This window comes from Apus apus, chromosome 3 (genome assembly GCF_020740795.1).
Source record: "Apus apus isolate bApuApu2 chromosome 3, bApuApu2.pri.cur, whole genome shotgun sequence".
Lineage (NCBI taxonomy): Eukaryota > Metazoa > Chordata > Aves > Apodiformes > Apodidae > Apus > Apus apus.
This window is the reverse complement of record NC_067284.1, coordinates 109420460-109445483: the sequence shown is the minus strand read 5'-3', so window position 1 is coordinate 109445483 and position 25024 is coordinate 109420460. Positions and strand designations below refer to the sequence as shown.

At 45.8% G+C, this 25024-nt stretch overlaps 2 protein-coding genes across 3 annotated transcripts; both read right to left on the bottom strand.

Moving 5' to 3' along the window:
• Positions 1–1630: 1630 nt before the first annotated feature.
• On the bottom strand, positions 1631–12693 carry TDRD6 (tudor domain containing 6). Its single transcript, XM_051613443.1, has 5 exons — positions 6126–12693; positions 5565–5680; positions 4399–4488; positions 3531–3588; positions 1631–2156 (listed from the first exon to the last, which is right to left on the bottom strand). Exons 1-5 carry the CDS (start codon positions 12691–12693, stop codon positions 2095–2097), a joined length of 6894 nt encoding a protein of 2297 aa, XP_051469403.1. The 3' UTR covers positions 1631–2094.
• A 1151-nt stretch (positions 12694–13844) lies between these two features.
• On the bottom strand, positions 13845–23932 carry SLC25A27 (solute carrier family 25 member 27). Of its 2 annotated transcripts, none has more exons than XM_051615353.1 (9): positions 23674–23932; positions 22063–22254; positions 21209–21293; positions 20209–20331; positions 19368–19480; positions 18599–18683; positions 17329–17421; positions 16887–16989; positions 13845–15530 (listed from the first exon to the last, which is right to left on the bottom strand). In XM_051615353.1, exons 1-9 carry the CDS (start codon positions 23774–23776, stop codon positions 15459–15461), a joined length of 969 nt encoding a protein of 322 aa, XP_051471313.1. In that variant the 5' UTR covers positions 23777–23932; the 3' UTR covers positions 13845–15458. The 2 variants fall into 2 exon arrangements, with proteins under 2 accessions (XP_051471313.1, XP_051471314.1); XM_051615354.1 differs by having other exon boundaries at positions 13845–14127.
• Between the last annotated feature and the right edge of the window lie 1092 nt (positions 23933–25024).

Sequence of the window (25024 nt, the reverse complement as noted above, 5' to 3'; positions counted from 1 at the left end):
GTGAGGCTGCACCTCAAACACTGTGTGAAGTTCTGGGCCCCTCACTAGAAGAAGGACATTGAGGTGCTGAAGCAAGTTCAGAGAAGGGCAACCAAGCTGTTGAAGAGCTGAAGTCCTGTGAGAAGAGGCTGAGGGAACTGGGTTTGTTTAGTTTGGAGGAGGCTGAGGGGAGACCTAATTGCTCTCTACAACTACCTGAAAGGAGATGGTAGGGAGGCAGGTGTTGGCCTCTTAAGTAAACAACAATAGGACTAGAGGAAATGGCCTGAAGTTATGCCAGGGAAGGTTTAGCTTAGATATTAGGAAGAATTTCTTTACTGAAAGAGTGGTCAGGTGCTGGAATGTGCTGCCCAGGGAGGTAGTGGAGTCACTATCCCTGGAGGTATTTAAAAACCATGTAGATGAGGCACTGCAGGACATGCTCTAGAGGGCTTTTTTTTTTTTTTTTTTTAAGGGGGGTAGGGGTTGATGGTTGGAGACTGTGATCTTAGAGGTCTTTGCCAACCGTGACAATTCTGTGATGCAGGTGAGATAAGCTGCAGCTGTTTTAAGCCCTGTCCTGGTTTGGGCCAGGATGAAGCCACTTTTCTTTCTACTGATGTTTTTTTCCTTTCCATGGACTCTTTTAAGCAGCACACTTGCTGAAAGCAACAGCAAGTTTTCCAGCTAGTGGACTGACAACACTCAAGTGGCCCAAGGCCACTTTGCTTCACTTGTCACATCTGCTGCTTTGGACACCAAAGGAGCAAGAAGGTCACATCTGCAACCCTCCCATAGAGAGCAGCAGACTGGACATGTGACTAAAATTGGCCAAACAAGTATTCCATCCCATACACTTAATTCTTGGTATAAATTGAGGGATCACTGAAGTCAAGCTCTCTTTTGTCCATGGCCAATATCCCTTGATCCCTAGGCCCATGCATTCCCAACCCTTGTATCTCTACCCTCAGCTCCTGCCTGCTCTGCTACTAGCTCTGGAAACAGTCCAGGACTTTTTCAGGACTACCCTGCAGCTCAGGGGAGTGCTGTGAGAGTTGCTGGGGGAAGAGAGGGGTTTTGTACACTTCTGCACATATTTAAATATATTTGTACATATTTTATCACTACTATTTCATTAAAGCTGTCTAGTTTAGTTTTCAATTCAGAAGGCTCTCTGCTTACTTCCTCTCACCTTTTCCTATCTGGGTGGAAGGGGGAGGGGATAGAAAGTAGTATAGTAATTCTTTTATTGCCTTACCCCACTGGACACATGGAGCAGCAAAACCATTCTATTAGGTCTGATTATCTATACAGGAGAAGCTTCATCTTTCATTAGTGCACTTAAGGCCATTCATAAATACAAGCTGTCTTTTGTACATGACTGTGTGATGTTTCAAAGCATTCACTGTTTAGGGTCAAAACAGAATCAGTAACTGCATAATGCTCATACCTACCTCTAATTGCAGTAGTGCAGCTGAAGACAGTCAGAATGCACACAGCATTTGGGCTTTTGCAGACGGAGAGAGCCCCAATCATTCACAAAACACTGATCAGCATATGCCAACCAAAGCTTTATTCCAGCTTCCTCCATTGCTTCATAAACAGCACCAAATACAAGACTTGAACCCAAAATAATGATGTCCCCCTACAGTGAAAAAAAAACCAAAAAACCTCTTCCCCCCACAAAAAGAAAAAACCCTTAACTTTTCTTAGAGGAAAAAAACCCCAGCACTTAAAAATGCAACTTTGCAAAAAAGTAAACATCAGCAAGTAATATGGTGCAATGCAGTGTCCTATACAGCAATTCACAAGAAATCTTTGTTCAAGAACCACCCAGCAACTGCTAGATACAAGTTGGGATGCACACACGATCAGTAAGCAATCCCAATTAAGAGGTGAATTCTTATTTAAGAAAGCACAGCTGTAAGAAACCAAGCTGACACTAACAGTCTATCTACAAGTACTGTTCCTTGACAGAAAAGTATAGTGACAGGCATTTGCTCAGGTAGGAAGAAGAAACATTCAGTGCTTAGCTTATTTTTTTTCCCATGAAAATATTTTACTGGGAATGTTTGTAACTTGTTCAGCATCAGGCAGTGACTTTATCACTTGGTTTCAGGCATCTTGGAAGACAGGAGGATCTTCATCTAAATCTGAACTGCAGACCACTTGCTCTTCTACAGGAAATAAAGACATATTAGACCCATTAAGATGTTTCTCTAAACATGTATAAATGCATTCATATCTAAAGTCATAGCTCACAAGGCTTCAGACTAAACATCAACATATTGGATCCTATTAAGAGACTGCACTTATGCAAAGCTACTGTGTAAGAACAAGACAATGCAACTGCCCAAGCAGGTGAAGCAAGCAGTGCTCCCAGACTGCAGTTAGGAGTTCAATCCACTCCATCCCTCAGTGGGCTCAGCACAAACTGCTGCAGGAGTTCTTTAATCCTGTGATCAGGCACCTTTCTACTCCAACTGCCTTTCCAGGTAGTGCCCCCTGTGTGCACCAAGATGCAGTTCTGTGCCACTTTGCTGCAAGACCCTGGCTCACACTTTCTGTGCTGTTGCTGAGGGGGTACATACACTAACACCATGCAAAGCATTCAAGGGCAGACAATATTTTAACTAGCTCTTTGAGCAACAGGTAATGAGATCTCTGCTGCAGGCTTCCTTATTTGTTGCCTATAAACCACTCAGCTTTCAGTACAACTGTACTGAAATACAATTACCAATTCAATGACTGAACACAGAGTATTCTCTACTTCAGCTTATTTCAGTCTCTATCAGGCAACCAATGGTCAAAAACAAGTTGCACAGAGAGGTTCTGCAGTCTGTCCTTGGACAGATTCCAGAACTCAAAGAAAGATCCTAAGCAATGTCATCTAGCTGATCCTACTTTGAAAGGGACCTTTAGAGGTGCTCAACCAGAACTGCTCTACAATTCCATAGATGATAGAAATAACAATCAGAAAGAACCTTCTTTGGTACACAGAATAGATGTCCACCAGTAACACTTCAACATTTTTAAGTAACAGTATGTACATGCACTATTCACAAACTATCCTTACAACAACTAAGATGGTATTATTATGGGTTTAGATTCCCAGACCAAGATCTATTGAGGGACTGAGGCACTGAAATCCCAAACTACAATGCTTAGTAGAGTCTGCCTAGCAGTCGCTCACCTTGCTTCAGAAATGGAAGCAAGAGTAAGGTGCTGGTGACCAGTGCTCAAAACTCTAACAAAATCTGTAACTTGGGTGCACCACCCCAGCTTGTTCAAGTGGCTCGATGCACTAGGTTGAATAAACACTGAATTGGTTTCTACTCAAGACAGTAGCAGCTCTCACTACATGTATTCACCATTCAACTGTCACTACTTAAGCTAACGCTATTAAGAAAACAACAGTATTAGAGTAAATACATAAGCTCCAAAAAAAAGTGTTTCAACTGGATTTTCTAAAATAAAGCATTTTCTAGAAAATTAGAAAGCATCCAAACACTGAGTACACAATCTCCTTGAGAAGTTCAAGAAAGTCTTACCTTGAAGTAAGGGCTCATCTGGTAAGGACTGCAAGTTTTCTGTTGGAGGGGTTATTGCCTAAACAAAAGGAGGTTCTGTTAGGAAGCTGCCTCTACTGCCAAGATAATTTTTCACCAAGGTGTTTCCTTTCATAGTAGGCTAACTTTTTACATCAGCACTGCTGAAGTCTTATTTACAAGAGTTTTCTGCCCTTGCAACTCATTACAGAAGTCTTCTGCCTACTTCTCCCTTTGATGCCAAAGCTACATGTGAAGAAAGAACTGGAAATACACTGTTATCATTGCTGGTAGCACAGCTGATGACCCAGGTTCTGGGTTCCAGACATGAGTTTTTCATTCATTGGTACTTCACGAAGAACACTGGGAGAAACCCCACTAACATTTCCTAATTAGTCTGTAATACAAGAATTTTTCATTATTTACCAGTTAGTTACATGCTCTGCCAACATGATCTGTCAAAAATCACATCAGCATTACAGTTCTTTATTAATAGTAGTCTCGCAGTTACATCTCTTCCCTTAAGCTGTTTTCATTAATCTATTCCCAGACTGAATTTAAAGTCCTCAGGCCAAATGGTTTAAGGTTTATATAACTCTATACATGTAGTTTACAGAAATTATATCAGTTATGTAATAGATTTATACAAATTTCTATAGTCTCCATAGAGATCTATTAGAGAAGAAAAGACAATGCTTTGTCTTAAGAAAAAATAACCATGCTTCTAGTGGTGGGCACAAATGCACAGATGTAGATTAATGCTACTCTTTCTATTCTCATGGTGTCACAGGAAGAATCACAGCTAAACTCAGGGTGCCCTTTCTAAAAATATCAGCACTGTCCTCCCCAGTCCAGTTCCACACCACCATACCTCAGATGATCTGCAAGGCTGGTCAGGAATTCCATTCCACACGTTCTCAGGATCCACAAGCTCCTCATTGCCAGTGGAGAGATTCAAGACCTATACAAACAGAGCAAACTCTTACCTGGCACAGCAGTGGATCCTGAGAATACACTCAGCAAGACAGCAGGAGAACACAATTGAGGATTCCCTGTCTTTGAGAAGGCTTTCAGCCTGCATCTTGCAAGGAAGAACAAGTTAACCTCCCCTAAAGCTGCACATTGCTACTGAATCTGCTCAATGCTCCCCTGGGCCTCTAACCTAGGTACTGTGAGAGAGGAAGGCTGGAAACACCTACTAGAACAGAACCAGTAGGAAACTGATGAACAGGGATATCACTACATACCTGGCACTTCTCTGAATACAGCTGAGGTTGGCTTTAGATACCCAAGGAATCTACCAGAGAAAGAGCTGGCTTACATGATCTCTGGCACTCAGTCTTCCAAAAAGTTACTTTTATGACATTATCTTCTGGATTTGCAGCCTTATATTACAACTTAAAGGCCCTTTTATGCAAGTATAATGTCTGTGCATGCACAGACACTCACCCTGAACTGAAGACTTTCATTTATCCCATAGCTTAAACAGCAGTAGAACAATGCAGCCCACTACATTACAACCTACTGTTAAACCTACCTCCCACCAACCACTAAATCAACACACTAACTCAGTTTCACTGAAGTAGGAATAGTTGTGTATTCATTATTAAAGTATACTTTAAGTTTCTTCTCAAGTTTCTACTGTTCTAACACTAATTCCTCAACTCATCAGTAAATTAGTGCCAAGTTCCACAAGCATTTAATGGTTAACACTACTCCATAGCAGAGCATTAGCTTGCAGACCAGCAAGAACCACACATGAGATACCTATGTAGATACATATGAGTATCAATCTAAAACTGCAGCCAGATCCTTCAGTCTTCACAGTCAATGAAGGGGAATAAGATGTGATGAGAATATCAAGTGTTGACACAGCATCGACTTGATTTGAGACACAACTCTAAGTCCAGAATCAGCTTTTGCAACATTAAGTCTTGAACTGTCTAATAAAGGTCTGTAAAATATTCAGAACTTGGAGAATAACCAAAGAAAGTCTAGATCTTAAGAATGCAGAAAGAATATTCAAAGCCTACTTACCCTGGTCCCTTTTTCAGATATCTCCAAAATGCGAGCCTCACACCACTTCCGAGAGGTCCACACCACACATTTGGAACCAACAGCAAAGCCCTTCAGATAACAAGTATACTCGTTTTCTACAAAAATGAAGGCATAACAGTGAAGGAAGAAAACAAAACAAGACACCAAAAGATGAAAAAAAACACCTCCAAATAAACCTCAGATGTCTCACAACCCTGCTCCCGTACTCCCCTGCCCCCCTCCAAGTAAATTTTACTTAATATTTCAAAGGTAAAAATCTGTCATTGTGAACTGCCTTTAAAATGCATTTTGTGATCAGAGACTTCCAATCATCAAATGGTTAACCTCTCAAAGTAAGATTAGCTGCTGTTAGACTGTCACACTATCCATGAGATACCACACTTACTCTGATGTCCTTAACCTATTAAAGCATACTGGATTTATTGCTAATATAGCAACTTGTTAGGGAATAAAAATGAGGTTTCTACAATAAAACTATTCTCATGTTTGAATGTGCACAACATTTTGATTGTTTTAACTCCTTAAAATCAGATACCTTACCTGCACCACAGTCAGCCAAGTTCTCATTTTGCTGTTCTTCTACTTCATCCCCAGGCTTACAGTCTGAAGACTTCATTTGGGTATTTCCACATCCTTTAAGAGTCAAGTCTTCTTCCACATCACAGTCATCTTTCTTCTGCTGCCACTCCTCCTGTTTCTCAACTTTGCAGTCACGGGACTTCAGAGGGCAAACAGTCCTCTGATTTGTCAAGTCTTTTGCAAGAAATGGAAATTGACTTCCACTATTTGCAGAACTTTGTAGTGCAGCACATTCCAACCCTAACAACTCCTCTTCCCCAGCTTCCTGAGATGGCTGCACATCAGGCAGCACCCATTCCAGAAGCTGCTCCATTTCATCACCTAGCATTGACAGCATGTCACGAGTCTTTGGGTCCAGCTGTCTCTCAGGTCTACCACCAGATGAAGACAGCCTTAGGTAAGGAGGCTCTGCTTCTATCCAGTCTTCTTGTAGAGCTTCTGCTTTATGAATTCCAGCCAAATTCAATTCCAGTTGCTTTCCCTCCTCTCCAAAAGAAAGCTGAGCATCAGATGGAATCAATTCTACTGTTTTCTCTCCATCGCTAACTGAAGGCACCAAGTTCTCTCTCTCATTAAGTGATGGTAAGATTTCAAGAAATTTCAGAGCTGCCAACTCCCCTGTCTCCCCACTCACAACTGGCAGCTCAAACAACTCCTGTTCCAACACTTTCTCTCTTGCTTCACTGCCTGAAGCTGTCTGCATTTCAAGTGACTCTGTTTCCAGAGCTTCCTTTGTTTCCCCACCAAAGGAGGATGGCAATGAAAGTGCCTCTAGCTTCAGTATGAACTCATCAAAGGAAGACTGTGTTTGTAATTGATTCATTTCTACTAACATCCCTGTTTCATCACTTGAAGACTGTACCTGGTGAACTGGGAATCTCTGCAGTTGTTCCTGGTTGTTTCGTAGAAAAAGACTGGCTGCTGAACCACTGCCTGTCAGTTCTGCTTTCAGCTCAACATCCCCTTGAAACAGTAAATCAGATAATTCCTGTTCTGTAGTTTTCATTTCACTCCCCGAAATATGAAGACTGCAGCTTCTCATTGGTTCTAGTAATACACTGTTATCACTCTCTCCTTCAGAGAGAGGCATCTCTTTATCAAAGGTGCTTTGATGCTCAGCTGTTTCATACCCCTCATCAGCCTTCCCAGACACATACTGAACAGCTCCCACTGACACATCTGCTCGTACAGTATTTAAACACTCAGAAGTTACACCCAGGAAGGGTTCAGAACAAAGTAAAGCACTTTCACTTTCTTCTTGAGCTAATCCACAAACAACTGTAGTTTCTCTTGCAAGACCAAGACCCACGCCATTGCCTGAACATCTGTTTCCCTTGCAGGGGCTCTCAAGGTCTGAGAAAGCATTGTCATCAGTTCCTTTACTAGCCTTCCAAAACCACTTCATCTCTTCATTAATGCTCTTGCCAGAGGCTTCCAGCTTGACAACAGACAGAGGGATTTCAGAAGCTTTATCTTCCTGAGTTTCTATTACTTCAGCTTCTAATAAAAGGTCTTTAGTCATACCATAAAACTTATCTTTTGCTTCACTAAGCCATGAGCCCTCTGAGGATTTGAAACCTGACAGACAGCAAGCAAATGCTTGATTAGGTATTTTAAGCAATTCACATGGAATCTGTCTGATCATCTCCATGCTAACAGCTTCCTCACTTCCATAATCCACGTGTCTAACAACTACACTTTCACCATTTACACTGATGACTTTAGCTCTGTAGAACCTTCCATCTTGACTATATTTTGCTAGACAAATATCACCAGTTTTAATACAAGATTCGGAATAATTCGAAGAGTTTAGTCCAAGGTTTTCAGCTTCCTCTATTTTTTCCTCTATGTAGTTAATTTCTTCTGTATCAGCCCAGCAACTCCAAAAGTATTCTGGACTGTTTACCACTGTGATGTAAATTTTTACAATTTGACCTGCCTCTGGAAACTTCCAGATAAACAAATTGCAATCCCTTACACAGCAAACTTCATTTTGTGCCTGAGGAGGTAAAGACTCACACACAGTGATCATGTCACTGCTCTCCCTTCTATCAAGTATTTCTGTTGAACAAGGTCTTGCAAGACTTTCATCAGCTAAATCCACTGTTATTATACCTTCATGATCACTAAGAATAACCTCCCACTTATCCTCAACCTTCTGTACAAATTCACACGTTAGCAGAATTGCACTTGTTCTCTTGGTGAAGTAAAGCACTGCTTTCTCTGCCCAGTCTGCAACTTTTTTGCACTTAAGTCCACTTAGGAAGCAGTGAATGCTTATGGCTGGAATAGATAACAAATCTTCAGGGAGTCTGTGTGCTTGATCAACATTAATTACTGAAGTGTTACCATAATCAATATACTGTACACTCATCAAATTGTCAGAAGTCTTCTCTTTTACTACAGCTCGATACCACAGGCTGTCTTCAGAATAAACAGCACTGATTAAGTCTCCTGCTTGGAAAAGCTGTCCACAAGAGTTCTCTGCTTGTGTCCTATTGTTTAAGCTTTCTGAAATGCTGTTAAGCCGAGCCTCATCACTTCCCAGTTGAACATAAAAATCCAATGGATCATTTACATGAGACACATAGACTAACACTTTAAGACCTGGCACCATGTTCTGCTGCAGTAGATCAGTTACATTTTTAAGCATTATACACATGCCTTCCGCATCAGATTTATTATCTGACTGTGTATCCACCTGGATGGAGAGCAGAGATGCCTCCTCTGCTTCATTTAACAAAAAAGCATCCTTCTTACTGCTAAGCATTCCAGATTCTGGTAGTCCAGCTGCCAGATCTCCCTTTGTAGCAGCCTGGAAAAGGTTTATATCTTCTTCTTTGAAATTTTCTCCTCCTCCTCGGGCTTCAGATAAGCCTTTTTTTCTTCCAAGAGGCCTACCTGTATTTAAAGGAGACTCTGCAATCTCATTCACATCTGTATTTCTAGAGTCTGAAGTTTCATTTTCTACATGCCTACCCAGTCCTGTATTGTTTCTTAACCTGAACATCTCCTTCAGTTTTGCATTAAATTGAGTATTACCATCAAACAACTCAATCAACAGCTTACCATCAGATTCCTTTGCTACCACTATTGCTTTTAATTGCCTTTCTAGGACAGCTTGCTTGAACCATGCTGTAGCTTCTTCAGGAACCTTAGATACATCAGATAAAGAACACTTTATGGCCTGCATCGGCAAAAGCAAGATATCCCATGCATCAGTGGGTAAAGGAAGCAGATGATCTTTCTCTATTATCTCTGTGTTCCCAAAATCCACAAAGAAGACTTCTGTATTTGGTTTTGTTTTTGTAATTAGTCCCCTGTACCAGTGATTGTCAGCATATTTTGCTAGACACAAGCTCCCAGACTTTTGCAAGGTTTCTATGCTGGTCATTTTTTCACTTAGGCAACAGATGTTATCAGTAAGCTGTGCCAAGATATCTGCACATCTTTCAAGCTGGCAATAAAACGTCCATGGGTCCTCAACATGTGTAATATAAATGTCTTCCTCATTCCCAGTTTTGATGCCATGCATAGAATAATAGTAAGAACAAAGCTGAACTGAGGATACCAGAGGCTTCTGAGGAGATGAAGGTCTGGCCACACCTCTGTCAGTCAGAAATTGGCAAGCACTTTCAAAAGGTGTCATTAAATCTACGATGTTAAATAGCTCCTTATTGTTTATCGAAGCCAAGGCAAATATTGTACACTTCAGTTCAAAGAGAGATGAATTATCAATGAAATCCTGAAAAGCCTCGATTGCTTCTTCATCCCAAGCAAAAGGATCCTGACCATTTGATTGGATTAAGTTGTAAAGGCTGCACCTGAAAGCCTGAGGCTCTAACCTAAGAAAGCATTCATCAGCTGAGCGGAGGTTTGCCAGAGACACCCGCTCTCTGTTACCATAGTCAACATACAGGACTTCTACTTTTCCTGCAGAAGGAACTTCACTAATAATTAAAGCCCTGTACCACCTTCTATCCTCAGAGTACTGGGCTAAACACACAGAGTTTGGCCGAGCAGGTGGGCGGGATGAATTTTTACAGTACTTCTGAATTTCAGCCATCAATACCCTAAGATCATTGCAATTTCTACTTAACTGACACCAAAAATAACTAGGACTTTCAACATATGACACAACAACATTAACTGTACTTCCCACTTCTAATTTGACTCCATAAAAGGAACTTGGCTTCATTTCCACATAATTCTGTCTCCAAGAGATGGGCAGGTTTTCATTGCCCTCACACTTCTGGGCAGGAAGAGATTCACTACTGTTAGAATTGTGAATGGCTGCAAAAGGGCTCTCTCTGACCATCACAGCTGGGTAAGAATTAAGTGCGCTTTCACTTGTCTCTAGATCAGATTCTTTTCTGAGCCTCTTCTCCATACTCAGTTGGCTTTCCTCCCCAGCACATGCTAAGGAAGAGGCCTGGCTCACAGCCTTATCGGGTGATTTCTGGAGAGTCTCAGGTACTTCACACCTCTCATATTCAGCATAACCTCCCTGGGCTATGAGCTTACTCACACTTTTTTCTCCTAATGGAGACTGGTCAAAAATCTCAACCATGTATTTGTCATCCCGAGCACTGAAGAAACGAACCTTTAGTCCCTTGTTCAGCACAATCTCTCTGAAGGCAGACACAGATGGCTCACTCCAGCTCCCTCTCAGAGGAGAGACACCTGCCAAGCAACACTTAAGAGCTAAGGCAGGTAGTTCCATGAACCGAGGAAGCAGCTCCGTTACCGCGCTCCGATCTACAGTTTCCGTGTTGCCTCTGTCCACCAGGTGTATTTCTACCCTGCTGTCTAATACTCTGGTGATCACGGCTCGATAGAAGACACCCTCTTTCCCACTGGCACAACAAAGGGATCCAGGCTGTGGGTCCCACCCAGTACCACCTAGCTTTGTGGCATGGGAGTAGAAATTCCACATGCTCTGCCTTAGCTGCCTGAAGAGCCGGCGATGTTCATGGAGCTGCAGCCAGAACTCAGATGGGTCTTGGATGTGGGAGACGCGTGCGTCGTGGAACACACCAAACTTCAGATGCACACCAACTACAGGAGCAGAGGCTAGATCTTTGCAAGCTAAAGCAACGGGTGTTCCTGGTGACAACCCCAGCTCCTCAGTTGTGGACCCTTCTACCTTCAGCTGCTCCTCAGCCTTAGTTTGGCTGACTTGTGTATGGTCGCTAACCAGGCAGCCAGACTGCACTCCCAAGAGATGGTTCAGGTTGATGCCATTTTCCCCATACAGGCTGACATAATAGAGGTGCTCAAAGGAGTTAAAGGATTTGATGTAAGCACTCACTCTTTTGCCTAGCACCAATGCTTTCAGCTCATCGATCTGCAAGGAGGACCAGCCACAACCCCCATCTGAGATACCTAGAAGAGCACACGGGTAAGTCACCACAGGCATACGAAAACACTCAACAGGCAAATGGCGCAGGTTAGCTCTGGTCACGGTCTCCTTCCTGCCATAGTCCACAAAGATCACCAGAGCCACTTGCTGGCCTTGCTCCTCAGCAATAAGCTCCAGCAGGAGTGCACGGTACCACTGGCCATCTCTGCCACGGGCAGCACAGGGCGAGCCCACTTTGGGCAATAAATCCTGCTCCCACTGGTCGCAAGTGTGGTGCATGGTATCAGAAAGGCAACGGATCTCCTGGGACAAACTCTGCAACTGGCAGTAGATACGATGTGGGCCAGAGACATGGGTGACTAGGACAGGCTCTGCCACGCCCAGCTGAAGCCGCGGGTAGAAGTAATCCAGGACAGGTAACACAGGCTGATAGGAGAGCAACACACGGAGGAGCTGTGGCACTGCTGGAGGCTCCAGCTGGTTCCGTGTGTGGTCCCCAGTTAGGCAGCGCCTACGCACCTGGCAGAACCAACTGGGGGCGACCTGCCTGGCCAGGCCCAGGCAGTGCATCTGGGCCACCAGCTGGGGCAGCTCCAGCACCACCAGCTGCGGCGTTATCACCTCCTGCACCAGGCCAGACACCTCCTTGCCGTGCAGGTGGCTGAGGAACTCCAGCGCTTCCACTGTCCAGGTGGAGCCCGGCTCATCCCCGCAGCCGGCCAGCCCGGGGCCTCCCGAGGGCAAGGCATCGGCCACGATACAGCCCAGCACCTCCGGGGGCAGCTGGAAAAACTCCTTGCAGCCCCGCGCCAGGTAACGGGCGGACGCGACCACCGTGCAGCCCTCGTCCAGCAGGAACACGCGGTAGTCCCGGCCGCGCCGCCCGACCACACAGCAGCGGTACCAGAGCCCGACCATCTCCACCAAGCCCAGCTCTCCAGCGCTGAGCTCAGCCCCTTCACCTTCCACCCCGCCGGGGCCCGGGGCGGCCGCCAAGCGCGGCCCCGCCGCCCCCTGGATCTGCCGGCGCAGGCGGCTGTAGGCCCGGCCGCGCTCGCCGGGCAGGCCCCACAGCCGCACGAGGGGCACCTCGGGGCGCAGGCCCACGGCGCGGACGCGCAGGGTGATGCGGGCGCCGGGGGCCAGGCCGCCCGGCCCGGAGCTCATCCTGCCCCCCCTCCCTGCTCCCGCCGCCGCCGCCTCCGGCCTCGCCGCCCCACGGGCCGCCCCGCCGCGCCTTCACGGGCACGCGCCGCCCACGTGACCCGCGACTGACCGGGCTGGGCGAGTCCATTTTCATCCCCACAAAGCGGCCGGGGGGGGGGGGGGGGGGGGGGGGGGAAGGCGGCGCGGGGTGTGGGGGGGTAGTAACGGGATAACACGCCGAGACGCTCCTGCTAAACCGAGAGTCCTCGGCAGGGGCCCACGGAGAGGAGGGCGAGTTACCGCCGGGGCCGCAGGGCTCAGCCCAGCGCCCGCTGGAGCTGCTCAACTCCCCCCCGCCCAGGATGGAGCGCTCCGCGCCGGCTGCCGGGGAACGGCCCGGCCGAGGGGGCGGGGTGAGGGGAGAGCCCTCCGAGCGCGCTTAGCGCCTATTGGCCAGTGCGCGGCGGAGAGGGCGGGGCTTGAGGGCAGGACTCGACGACTATTGGCTGCGAGGGGTGCGAGGGCGGGGCGAGGCCGCGTTCCGGGGCTTGAAGGGCGGAAGAAGAAGGAGGCCTCCTTGCTCCAAGGAGTCTGGTGGGAGAGACACCGGGTGCCGGCTGCTCCCGGCAGATCCCGGCTGGACACCCGAGTACAGGTGTTCACCGTGAGAAGAGCAGGGCGTTGGAATAAGCTCCCCAGGGAAGGGGTGGATTCCCCAGCACTGGACACTTGGCAGGCTCGGCTGGCCAGGGTGCCGGGCCGCCTCGTGTAAACCGTGTTCCTGCTTAGAAAAGTTGGACCAGAAGATCCTCGAGGTCCCTTCCAGCCTGGCATTCTGTGATTCTATGATGGTTTGTCTCCGACCTTCCCAGGTGGATTTTGATGGAGCTGCCTTTCAGCTGTAGGGACAACAGTCAGAAGTGGAGGTGGGAGGGAGAGGAAGGGTCAGGGCTTCAGTGAATCTTTCTTAGGCCACAGGAGAGTCCAGGCAAGGAACCTCAGTGCCATCCTCAGGCTAATTCTTGGCTTCTGAACCTGGTGAGTAAATAAATAGGGACCTGACCTTCACAGGGTAGAAACTTCTGCTTAAAAAAATGGGAATGACAAAGCAGTAAGAAGTAATGCAGACAGTGGCAAGTTTTCCTATTCTTTTTTTTTCTTTTTTTTTTTTTTTTTATAATACAAAATACAAGGAATCAGCCCTGTTACAAATCTCTGTAGTGTTTCTGGCTTTACTAAGAGTTAAAAGAATTCTCACTTCCAGAATTTTAACATTACTTTAACTCAGAGATCACACACTGCTACATATCCATCATCAGGGTTCTCTTGAAGAACAGGGGTGCAGGCAGGACCACTCAGGATGTAACAGAAGCAGCAGCTTTGACTGCTGGTTTATAATTGCTGGTGATGACGTGCAAGAAGACAGGAACTCAGATTATTTTATCAGGCTGACATCTAGAAAAAAAACAGTATTTCTGAACAAAACCTTCTGACCTTCTAATAATGCTGAGACAAATTTTTTTCCAGGCTAGAATCACACACCCAAATCACACAGCCACAACAGAACTATAGTACAATCAAAAATCACAAGTGCAAGCCAAGAAGATGCCCAAACTGTATCTAATCAGAAACTGGGACATTGAAGATACTGGTTGGAAAGACTAGTCTAGAAGAGGTCCTGAGTAGTTACTACTCAGAGAACTTGGGTCTTGTACGGTCATTTCATTACTAGATATTGCTAAATGAAAGCCTGCTTTGTTCTGTCTGCAGTAGGATTGCTTTTATACTGCCTCTTGATTGCCAAAGATAAGCCTAGTGACAAACAGCAGCAGTCCCTTTTCCTATGAAATCTGGACAGCTTTAGGTTTAAAAAAAAAAAGAAAATAATCACTCCTATCACTCATATTCAAGCATTTTGTGTGTTTGAAGAGAACCTATTTTCACCTAGATTAAAAATGGGCAGAATGTGTATTTCCATGGAAAAGTGGTACCTTAATGACCCAGTCTGCCATGTCAGCACTGGGACTCCTGCAGGACAAGAAGTTCAGCACAGTCCTTTGGACAGCACGTGTGTTATGAGTCCCTGCAGAGGGGCAGAGCAAACCAGGCCTTTGATTTCCTGGGTACAGGACTGCATTTCACTCACGGATATTGCCTGGTTGGGTGAAGAGGTCAAGTGATCTCTGGGAAGCAGGAGGAACACAATGCCTCCCACCTTTTGTGCAAAGCAAATTTGAAATCAGGTAAACTGCTCTAGTCTTTTTATTTAAGTTCCTAGCACTACAGGCTTGGTTTGCTGAGGCAACAAACTAGCAAGAGGTAGTTCTTTATGTGTGTGCAAATGTAATAATAAGAAAAACTCCCAAATAATTTTATAGACTGCTTAGCCACAGAAGATACTCAGTGATGCTTTGCTCAGTTTGCTCTTCTTCTTAACCACTGTCCTCTATTATCAAACAAGCAAACTATTACATTCACTTGCTTGGTAGATATTTTTTTACATCTCTTTACTGTTTCAGAAAGCTGATGCTGGCAGCCAGCTGAAGTATTATTGTGGCAATTTTATCCTGTGGATAACTTAAATGTCATACAGCAGCCTGAGAAGCAAACAGCATCCTTAAGCCGTGGCTACCCCTAACGAGTAAAGGCTAGATTTGGGACAGCAACCTGTACATGGGATCCTACTGCCAGCCTCCTACATGAATTAGTTTAGGATGTCCTGTGGAATGAGAATTCAGCTTTCTGGTTCTTCTTTGCTTTGTGAATATTGAAGTGGTTTCACGATTTTAAAATGAACTAACTCCACAGATCCTCCTGATCTGTTCGTACGTAAGCCAGAACACCAGTGACCAAGGAGCCTGCAAAAGCAAACACTGAAGTCAGAGGCACAAAACAGAAGTGACCCCATAAATAAACTCACTAGATTAAACCGTGTTCTCTTAACAATCATATTCTTAAATTCAGGTTTGTATTATGTCTTCATACAAAAATTGCAGTGTTGCATAAGGTTAGGGCTACCCAGTCCTTTGCAAGACAGCTAAAACATTTTCTTTGCCAACCCATAAATTTTGACCTGAAATGTTTCATACTTGGGGGCTACTTCAGGCTGAATGCTTTTCAAAACATTTTTAAGGGTTTACTTCTCCTAAAATCTTAATGAGAAAATTGCACAGTTCTTGGATAAAATTTGTATCTTGCATGCATTTAGTTCAGATACTCTTAATTTTGTTATTATTTTTTTTTTTTTGCAACAGATCAGTGTTTGGCAAAAGGCTGCCTTGAAAACACTGTTTCATGCTCCTCTGAAACACCCACTAAAGCTTCCCAGAATTACAAGCCTTTGGAAAATCTCAGTTGGCTTATGCTCCATGGAAATGTTTAGCTTAGTAGGAAACACACAACATCACCATCAGTACTGAACCTGCTTCAGCTCAGGGACTGAGCAACTGAGCAGAACCTTCCTATAATTGCTCTTACCAGAGGCTACAGCCACTGTTGTACTCAGTTAAATTAAAGAAAGGAGGAATTTGCCTTTGATCTTAGTGCTTAATCTGGTAAACTAAACAGTGTCAAGACCCTGAAGCCAGCTGGCAGAGTCTAGATGTAGCTGTACTGCTACATTCTTACAGATTTAAAAAAAAAAAAAAAAAAAAAATGGTTGCATCTAAATTTGCTATTGGGAATTGTCCCTTGCCCAAACTAACAGTCTAGACAGCTGAGTTCCAGTTCCCAAGCTCCAGCTGCTGCTTGGCTTAATTGAGCAGATGTAATTTTAATGGCCCAGCACTCTGCAGGAGAAAGCCACCAGCCTGAATACAAGAGGGGCTGAAGTGAGGCCTGGGATGGAGCAGTGATAAAGCAATTCTGGGATCAGGAGAGAAGGAATGAAAGTAAGAGGGACACAAAAGAAGTCCAGGACGAAGGAGAGTTTAGGAAGGGAGAAAGGAGGGAGCCTGAAACTGTAAAAAAAGCAAGGAAAATGGCTAGCAATTAAGCAGGACAGCATTTTCCAAATTAAAGAGATGCAAGAGGCAACACAGAGGAAGTAACATTACACCAGTTGTGTCATCCACTGCATTCAGCTGTGCTAACTGCAGTTAAATAAATCAAGCCTCCCAAAGAGTTTTGGAGAAGTGTTGGCACAGAAAGAACTCCTTGCATTTCAATGCCACAGTTATCAGCTGTCTTGTAAAGAGAGTTTAAAAGGCACTTACCATTCGCATCCAGGTTGGTATAAAGCCTTTGTATAGAGACATAAACCCTTCACCCTGGACAGTTTGAATCAAGCAGTCCATGGAAGACTTATACAGCAGACCTCTGGCAACGTGCAAGCAGAAAACATACTGTTAGGGTTACAAATAAGCAAATTTAAAAAATCCCACCTCTCCTGAAAAATAATCTGTATCAGATACATTTGTACAAGCCAGAGCTCTTTTGTAAGCTTGCTGGAGTCTCATCAGAACTGAAATCCACTGAGTAACTGGGGATGCTTATGTGGCCCTCACCACAAGCCCTCCTGAACAAGCAAACTTAAACAATAAACACATCAGAAAGATGAACAGCAAATTAGAGACCTAGCACTTCAGTCCTTGTGAAACCAATGAGACTCAGGGTTTCAATTTTCTACTGCAAAGTCAGTCCCTGAAGTGTCTGTACCTTCCCTGCTTATCTCTGGGCTGGTTCATTATCCGGGTTTTGACCACATCTGCAGGAGTTCCCAGAACAGCAGCTACCAGGCCAGAACAGCAACTGTCAACAGCAACACATACTTAAAGAAGAAACTTAAGATTTATCACAACAATCTAATGATCATGATTCTAGTTCCAAACAGTTTAAAAAAAAAAAAAAAATCATAATATGAACTTGATTTGGCAGGAGGTTTGCAAGTACTGCCCTTGCTCAGATGGCCTCCTAGCTCCAGCCTCCCTCACCTCTGTGTGCAGTTCTGAGGAAGGGATAAAGGACCCACAACAGGCAATTTATTATTTTGTTTATATAAAGATTTCTTCATAATTTAAGGGAGTAAAATAGGTTGTTTTGCAGAGTTTATTCTTTTGCTCATTCTTATGGTTTGCTAAAATTAAAACTAGGTTAGGTAACATGGCACTAATTCTAGAAATGTGAAAGTTCCTGTGTTCTCACAGATGTGAGGTGTATAAATGGATTAGCAAGGCACTTCTAGTGAGGGTTGTGAGACCCCCCCTGTAGTGCTCTGTCCAGTTCTGGATTCCCCAACACAGGAAGGACATGGAGCTGTTGAAGAAAGTCCAGAGGAGGCCATGAAGATGATTAGAGGGCTGGAGCACCTCTGCTGTGGAGACAGGCTGAGAGAGTTGGGGTTGTTCAGCCTGGAATAAACGAAGGCTCTAGGGAGACCTTAGAGCACCTTCTAGTACCTGAAGGGGCTACAGATGGGCTGGGGAGCAACTTTTTACAAGGGCATGGAGTGATAGGACTAGGGGGAATTGATTAAAACTGGAGGAGGAGAGATTTAGATGAGATATTAACAAGAAATTCTTAAGTGTGAGTGTGGTGAGACACTGGCCCAGGTTGCCCAGGGAAGCTGTGGCTGCCCCAACCCTGGAAGTGTTGAAGGGCAGGTTGGATGGGGCTTGGAGCAACCTTGTCCAGTGGGAGGTGTCCCTGCCCATGCAGGGGGGTTGGAACTATGTGATCTTTGATGTCCCTTCCAACCCAAACCATTCTGTGATTCTTTGATTTATAGCAATGGCTGCATCCTTTGTCTTGTGTCTTTTGTACAACAGTGTCCTCTCAGGATAAAAAAAAAAAAAAAGTTATAAAGGTGCATTTTGTTAGCAGTGTCACAACGAAAGAAAGGGGCTTCTGTTGGCACAAAGAGGTACATCAAGACACTGAGGATGGAAATGCTCCATAGTGGAAAAGGGGTGGTTGAGGAATATAGCACCTGGCAACACTGTGAGTCACACTGTTGTCCACAAGCGGTGTGTTCAGAAGCAAAAAGTGTTTCACTGAGTCATAAGTGGTCAGATCTGTAAAGAGAATGATGAGAAAAAGCATTGTCGGGACAGCTCTGTCTATATGTGGAAGGAGTGAGTGCCTCTTGGATCAGCTGAGCACTCAGGCAGCCCCTTTGTCTTGTAGCCTTCAGTCTCTGCCTGAACTACACTGCAGGTGTACCTGTCTGCAGCTCCATCACTCCATGCATGGGCTGTAGACCTTGTTGATCTGGACACTGACCCATGGACTGTCTCTCTAGCTCAACCTTGGACCTTTCTTATCACCACTGACCTGCTGGCAATCACTGTGTCTGACTCTGGTAACCCTCACCAGACCTCATGCTGGCTCAGCTTCCCTCTTGGCCTCAGACCTGCCCTCCTTACCACATGCTTCCCTGAGGATATGGATCTCAGTGGAACCTGGCTGCCTTCACTGGCTTCTCCCTGCTGGCCTAGTTTGGGCACCAGGAAGCTGGGTCATGTCTGGCAAGGTCCTTGCTAAGCTGGCTATGAGACCCCTCAGCTCCCAGCTCACTGGTATTTTTAAGCAACTTGATTCCCACAGGAACAAAACACTCAAGGCAGACGTCACCGACAGTGCGCTTTAAACAGACCCCCTGTGCATACAACCAATAGACAAAGACCAGGGGAGCAACTGGACTCTCCTTAAAGCTTAGAGGCAGCCCTAAGCACTGCAGACCAAGTTACAAAATTTACCTCCCATGTTCACCAGAGCAGCTCTCTGGACATTGGGCACCCATCCAGCCCAAAGCCCCCGTATTCCTCCTTCAGATAGGATCTTCATAAACGCATGGTGCACTCCTCGAAACCTGTAATCAGTATGCAGCTGCTAGGGAGAGAACCCAGCTATGGAGCAATCTTTGTATATTCCAGCACTTTGCTGCACCAGATCTTCACATAAGAAAGACAATTTATACCTGTAAGGATCTGGCCCTCCTGACCCATGAGCCATTTTTTACTTTCATGACACAATATTTTACCAGACATACCAGTTGCCCTGGTAAACAGCCATCTGGTCACTAATGACATTGATCCCAAAGCTGGGTTGCAATGCTAAAGGTAAAAGATACCAAAGGATGCCAGCAATTTTGAATGCAAAGAGCAGCATGTCCTGGTATCTGCTGGATGGTCCCCAGCCCTGCTGTCTGCAGGCAACACAGCCCTCCCTGGGCATCCTGCCTGAGCCATTTCCCCCATCCTTTCTTCCAGCTTCCCTTCTTCAGAAAGCATCCTTCCCTCCCCTTGGCAGAGTGCTGGCATGGATGTGCTGCACATGCAGGAAGGGCAAGGGTTTGTGGTCTCTGGAGCAATACATCTGAACAAGGAAGGCAAGCACAAATGGAGTAAGGAAGTCTTGGATTCCCCACCCTCTCCTCTGCCCAGAGCCATCACGTGCTTCCCAGGCACTGCTCTTCTCTCAAAAGAGCACTGAGCAGCTGTGGAGAAGGGGTGGCAGAAGACAGAGAGAACCACACCCTGGGCAAAGAGTAAATCGCTAAGAGTTAAAGAAGAGTTAAAGTCCTTGAGGGGAACTGACCGTAATGGCTTTCCTTCTAGCTTCCTTTTTCCTTCCATCTGCATCTGCACCTTCACTAGATCAGTCGGGCTGGCAAAAAACTGTCCGATGGCACCCGCAGACATGCCTCCAACTACAGCTTTCCTGACAAACAGGGAAAAAAAAACATGGTCCAGAATACACTGAAAATCTTTACAAATCACAGTGCTCAAGCTGAAGAGTTCAGCAGCATGACCCAGGTGAAAGAACAGCCAAAGTTAAGGTAATAATTGTGGCAACTGCAGGTAGTTAAGGTAGACAGTCACACTTCTATCAACTTCAAGAGAGGGTTAAAATTTACCTGGGGGGAAAAATCAAGTTATTGTAGAATCATAGAATGGTTAAGATTGGAAGGGACCTTAAAGATCATCAGGTTCCAACCACCCTCCTGTGAGCAGGGACATCTCACACTAGACCAGGCTGCACAAGCCTCATCCAACCTTGCCTTGCACACCTCCAGGGAGGGGGCAGCCACAACCTCCCTGGGCAACCTATTGCAGCACCTTCCATGGTGAAGAATTTCTTCCTGATGTCTAACCTAAATCTCCCCTCTTTCTTTTTAAAACCATTACCCCTTGACCTATCACTGCCCTCTCTAATGAAAAGCCCCTCACTTATTTTTTGCAAAGCTCCAGAGGACATTTGACACATCCATCATACCTTTGGAAATACGTCCTCACCCTGTGTGGAGCTAACAGCTCTCAGATGACCTCAGATCTGAGCAGGGCACAAGCTGCAAGTCCAGCTTGGCTCAGCTGAACCTCTGGTTTGCACTACCCAGGCAGCTGTAGTCACAGTTACTTATGCTGGTGTTGGGTTTGTGCAATTGCTCATGGCTTCTCCAAAAGCCATCGTGCACCTACTTTATATTTACTCTCTTCAGGGAAGGTGATCCATGAGGAAAAGACAGCTTTTAGGGTTGCAGGAATCCTACAGTAAGCACAATACCTGAACAGGCAAAAGCATAAGTATGCAACATTACCAGAAAGGAAAGCTTTGGTCCTCAGACCTGCCAAGCACAGAGTCACGGAGATGTTCGTAAGCGACCATCCGAACGCCAGAGTACACTGTGGGAGACAAAAGCAGGAGACAGCTCTTGGGTCTGCCATTTCTAGAGGTCATGCTGTGATGGAGAGGTCGAGAGACTGGTTGTAAAACACTCTGGGGCTTGCCTGGGTCAGCTGGTCACTGCTTTCACAGAAGTGATCAAAATGGGGAAAGTGAGGGGGCTGCCTGGTTGCAATGCTAGAGCCAGAAATTTCATCAGAGAATCTCTCTGGCTGAGCCATACGTCTGCCAGGAGGCAGCACAACTTAGGCCAGCACGCTAAAGAGACACAGCCCCATTACTTCCCTTTGAGCTGGTGTCAAGCACAAAACCTCCCACAAGTGCTTTTGAGGTTTGTTGCTGTCACCTTGTTTCCAAATAAAACACAGAAAGCTGTAACCTGTAGCCAAACCACTAATGCAGTTCTTCATCCTCACCCTTGCAACATTAGCTTTTTTTTTCCCAACCCATCCTCTCAAATAAAAGATATTAATTGTTCTGAGAACTCCTGAGTGCCTGCTTGTGCTGAAGACCTTCGTGCAAAGATGACAGGGAAATTACATTTTGCTTTCCCAGAAATCAGATTAAGGCTGTGAAGGAATGGGCAAGAGAAGGAAGAGAGCATATTGGGTCAGAATCCTACATATTTCCAAGTGGGACTGCAGGGTAGACTGAAGAAGTCCTCGCATATATCTTTAAAGCACAAGAAAATGTGGCAAGCTCACACCAAAAGGCTGTTGGCCACTGGAGGCAGGACCCAATCTTGTCCTGTCAGGGGCAGATAATCACCTATGTGGCGGTAGATGGCCGGGGTGGCTCCTTGCCAGAGCTTTGGGAAGCCCTCTTCCCGCAGGATTCCAGCCGCGGTGCGCAGCATCCCGCGGGGAGCAGCTGTCCTGCCAGCAGCAGCTCCGTGCCGACGAACCGCAGCTTCACCTTGGACTTGCAGGCGAGTTTTCGTGAGGTCCAGGGGAAACGTCACTGGAGAGAGGGAGCAGGCAAGAAACGTGACTATGGATGCAGCTGTAGGGAGACCTGCCTCGCTGGCAACGTGGGCACCCCAAGCCCGAGGGGGCTGTGCGAGCTCCAGTAGGTGGCAGGGACTGGATGTGGGTGCAGGTGATTAGTGGAGAGCAGGAGATTCACATTCAGATCTGGCAGAAGTGACTCTGGGCATGAATAACCAAAATAGATTCCCATCAAACACCAAGTCTTTCTCCTGTATGTCTTTCTGCGCTATTGAGTATGTGGCTTCTCGAGTTCTGCCCAGCATGGTGGCAGCACACATCACAGTCAGGAAAAACCCCACATTGGCCATCGTAATGCAGACAGCCATGCAACGTCCAATGAACCATCCTAAAACATGCTGCTTGGCTGATCATAAAACCACAGAAAGGTTTGAGTTGGAAGGGACCTTAAAGATCATCACAAAAATCAATTTAGCTAGTTAGTTCTCTCACTGGAGTAACTGGTGGCCAGGGAAGGTGGTCCACCTCAATCTCACCTTCCCAAGATTGCTCCTGAAACAGTGTGGATGCTTTTTTGTAGCCCCTGATTTCAGTTCCAGGCCAGAGGTGTCTCACTGGGTGATGGACCTTCCTAGTCTGTCTCAGGCAGTGGGTTCCCAGGAGCAGGGGTTGTCTGGGGTTCAACACCTCTGTGACACACCAGGCTACAGTGTCCTTCCAGAGCAGGACCCATAGGTGCTAGGATAATGCAGTCAAAGCCTCAGTAGGATAGTCTATTTGTGCATTAAGTTGGGTATTCATGTGTAAAGAGAAGGAAAGATTGAAAAATGACAAATCATTAGAGCGATGCAACTGAACTGCCTGTCAAGAGTTTGAAGTTATATAAAATATGCTGGGAAGTGTTTAAAATAATTTACTGATCACGAAGCAGTGCTATGGAGATGTCAGGGTGATGCTTTCCTGCATTGCAGCAGGCAGTTTACTTCATTTTTACAGACATCTCCACCAGAACCAGAAACATAAGATTCAATTTTTCTTTGATCTACCTGCATTATGTAAAGCAAATTCTTGAAGAACTCAGCCCCTTGCTCCTGATTTAGGCAACAGATCATCCTGCCTCTTCAGATTGCTTCCAGAAACCCAGTGAGTGCAAAAACTTGAATTAGTCACAACTGTTGTGACTGCAGCCCCTGGAGGCAAAGATTTTGACCCCCAAAATGTCCTCCTCCTGCCACAGTCAGGTGGCATGAAACACAAGGCTTACATCACTGAAAAGTCACGACAAGCAGAGTGGAACGAATGGATTTGCTGGAGCAGAAAAGCTGGAGCAACACTAAGGAACGAGGCATCCAGGGACTGAAGTTCCCCCTCCCCTGCCCCCCATAAGTAAATCGTGACCCCCTTTCCCTCGGATAATCCCAGCGAGTTGTACCTAGTTCTGCCACTGCGGCTGCACAGGCTGACAGAGCGAATTTGCTGGCTCGAGGCCATCTCTCTGGAAGAGGTAAGCTCTTCTCTTCTTCTGCAGGTGACATCTAGCGTCAAACATGAAATAAGGCCAGCCAGCCACCCTGGAGGGTCTGGAGGAAAAGCCCTAGCTCAGCTCAGTTCTGAGGCCTTTAGGAGACGAATGGCTGAAGGTCATGTTTCCCCAGCGCCAGCACCAGGAATCGCAGCAACCTCCTGCAGAGCTGCAGGGTCCTTGTGCTGTGACACAAGGGAGTCCTGCACAACAGGCTCCTGGGAAATGTAGTCTGTCACCAGGGCTCCCCTCTGCCAGAAAACCAGCAGCACAGGGACAGGGACACTGCACGGTTTTGCCAGTTACCCACAGAAACAGAAAGAAAAAATAATAGTGAATGAGACCTCAAGACGATAAGAACACGTGTGGGGGCTGTTGGCTTCATGGGGTGTACGGGCATTCCCAATGCCTCGGGAGCCCCAAACCGTGTTCCTGTGCCAAATGGCAGCACAGGCACCCAAGATGGATTAATTGATCCAGATCTGGTTTAACAGAAGCTGCATGAGGAGCAGCTACATGCTGAGCTGAAGAACTGACTCCCCAGTGCTTGGAACAGTTGGCATCTCCTGGGGATTAGGCACAGAGCAGTGCAGTTTGAGGAAGAAGCACACAAATCTGGGAAGACAGAAGCCAAACTCTGCCAAGAACCCCATATATGAAAAGCTGAAAGCTTTTTCCTAGCTGAATGCTGAAGCCCTCTTAATTGTGTGCCAGTCCTAATTTTTCCTAAATTAATGTAGGCATATTTAGGTTCTTGTCATGGAAAATGGAGTGAGGCACACGCTGTCCAAGAGAATCTTTTCATTTATCATTAAGGCTTAGCTGAATCACTAAGTTAATCATTAGCCATTAATCACTAATCCTCATGCTGAGGATCTGAGGATTTTTTAGGTCACAGAAACTTATCCCTGAACAACCCTCCCCCTCCCCATGTCTGACAGACTGACATTTGGGTGTGTGGTTCCATTGCAATGTGTCAGGCAAATGAGGAGATGGTTGCAGGTGAAATACTCATCTAAAGTGAGATGAAGTTCTCTTGTCAGTCGCCAGTAATGAGTTTGAAATTGGATCCTCCTTTGAGTTAGAATTTGGTAGAACTCGTGCAGTAATGGGGACAAACCACTGACAAAACCCTGATTAAAATGGCAAGAAGGCATATTGCAGTTTAATGCAAACAAGTCTGGCTGCACTGAGGGCACAAGCAGTTCACAGCCTTACTCCAGGCAGTTAATGCAATCTGCTGGTAGTGCTTTTGTGCCTC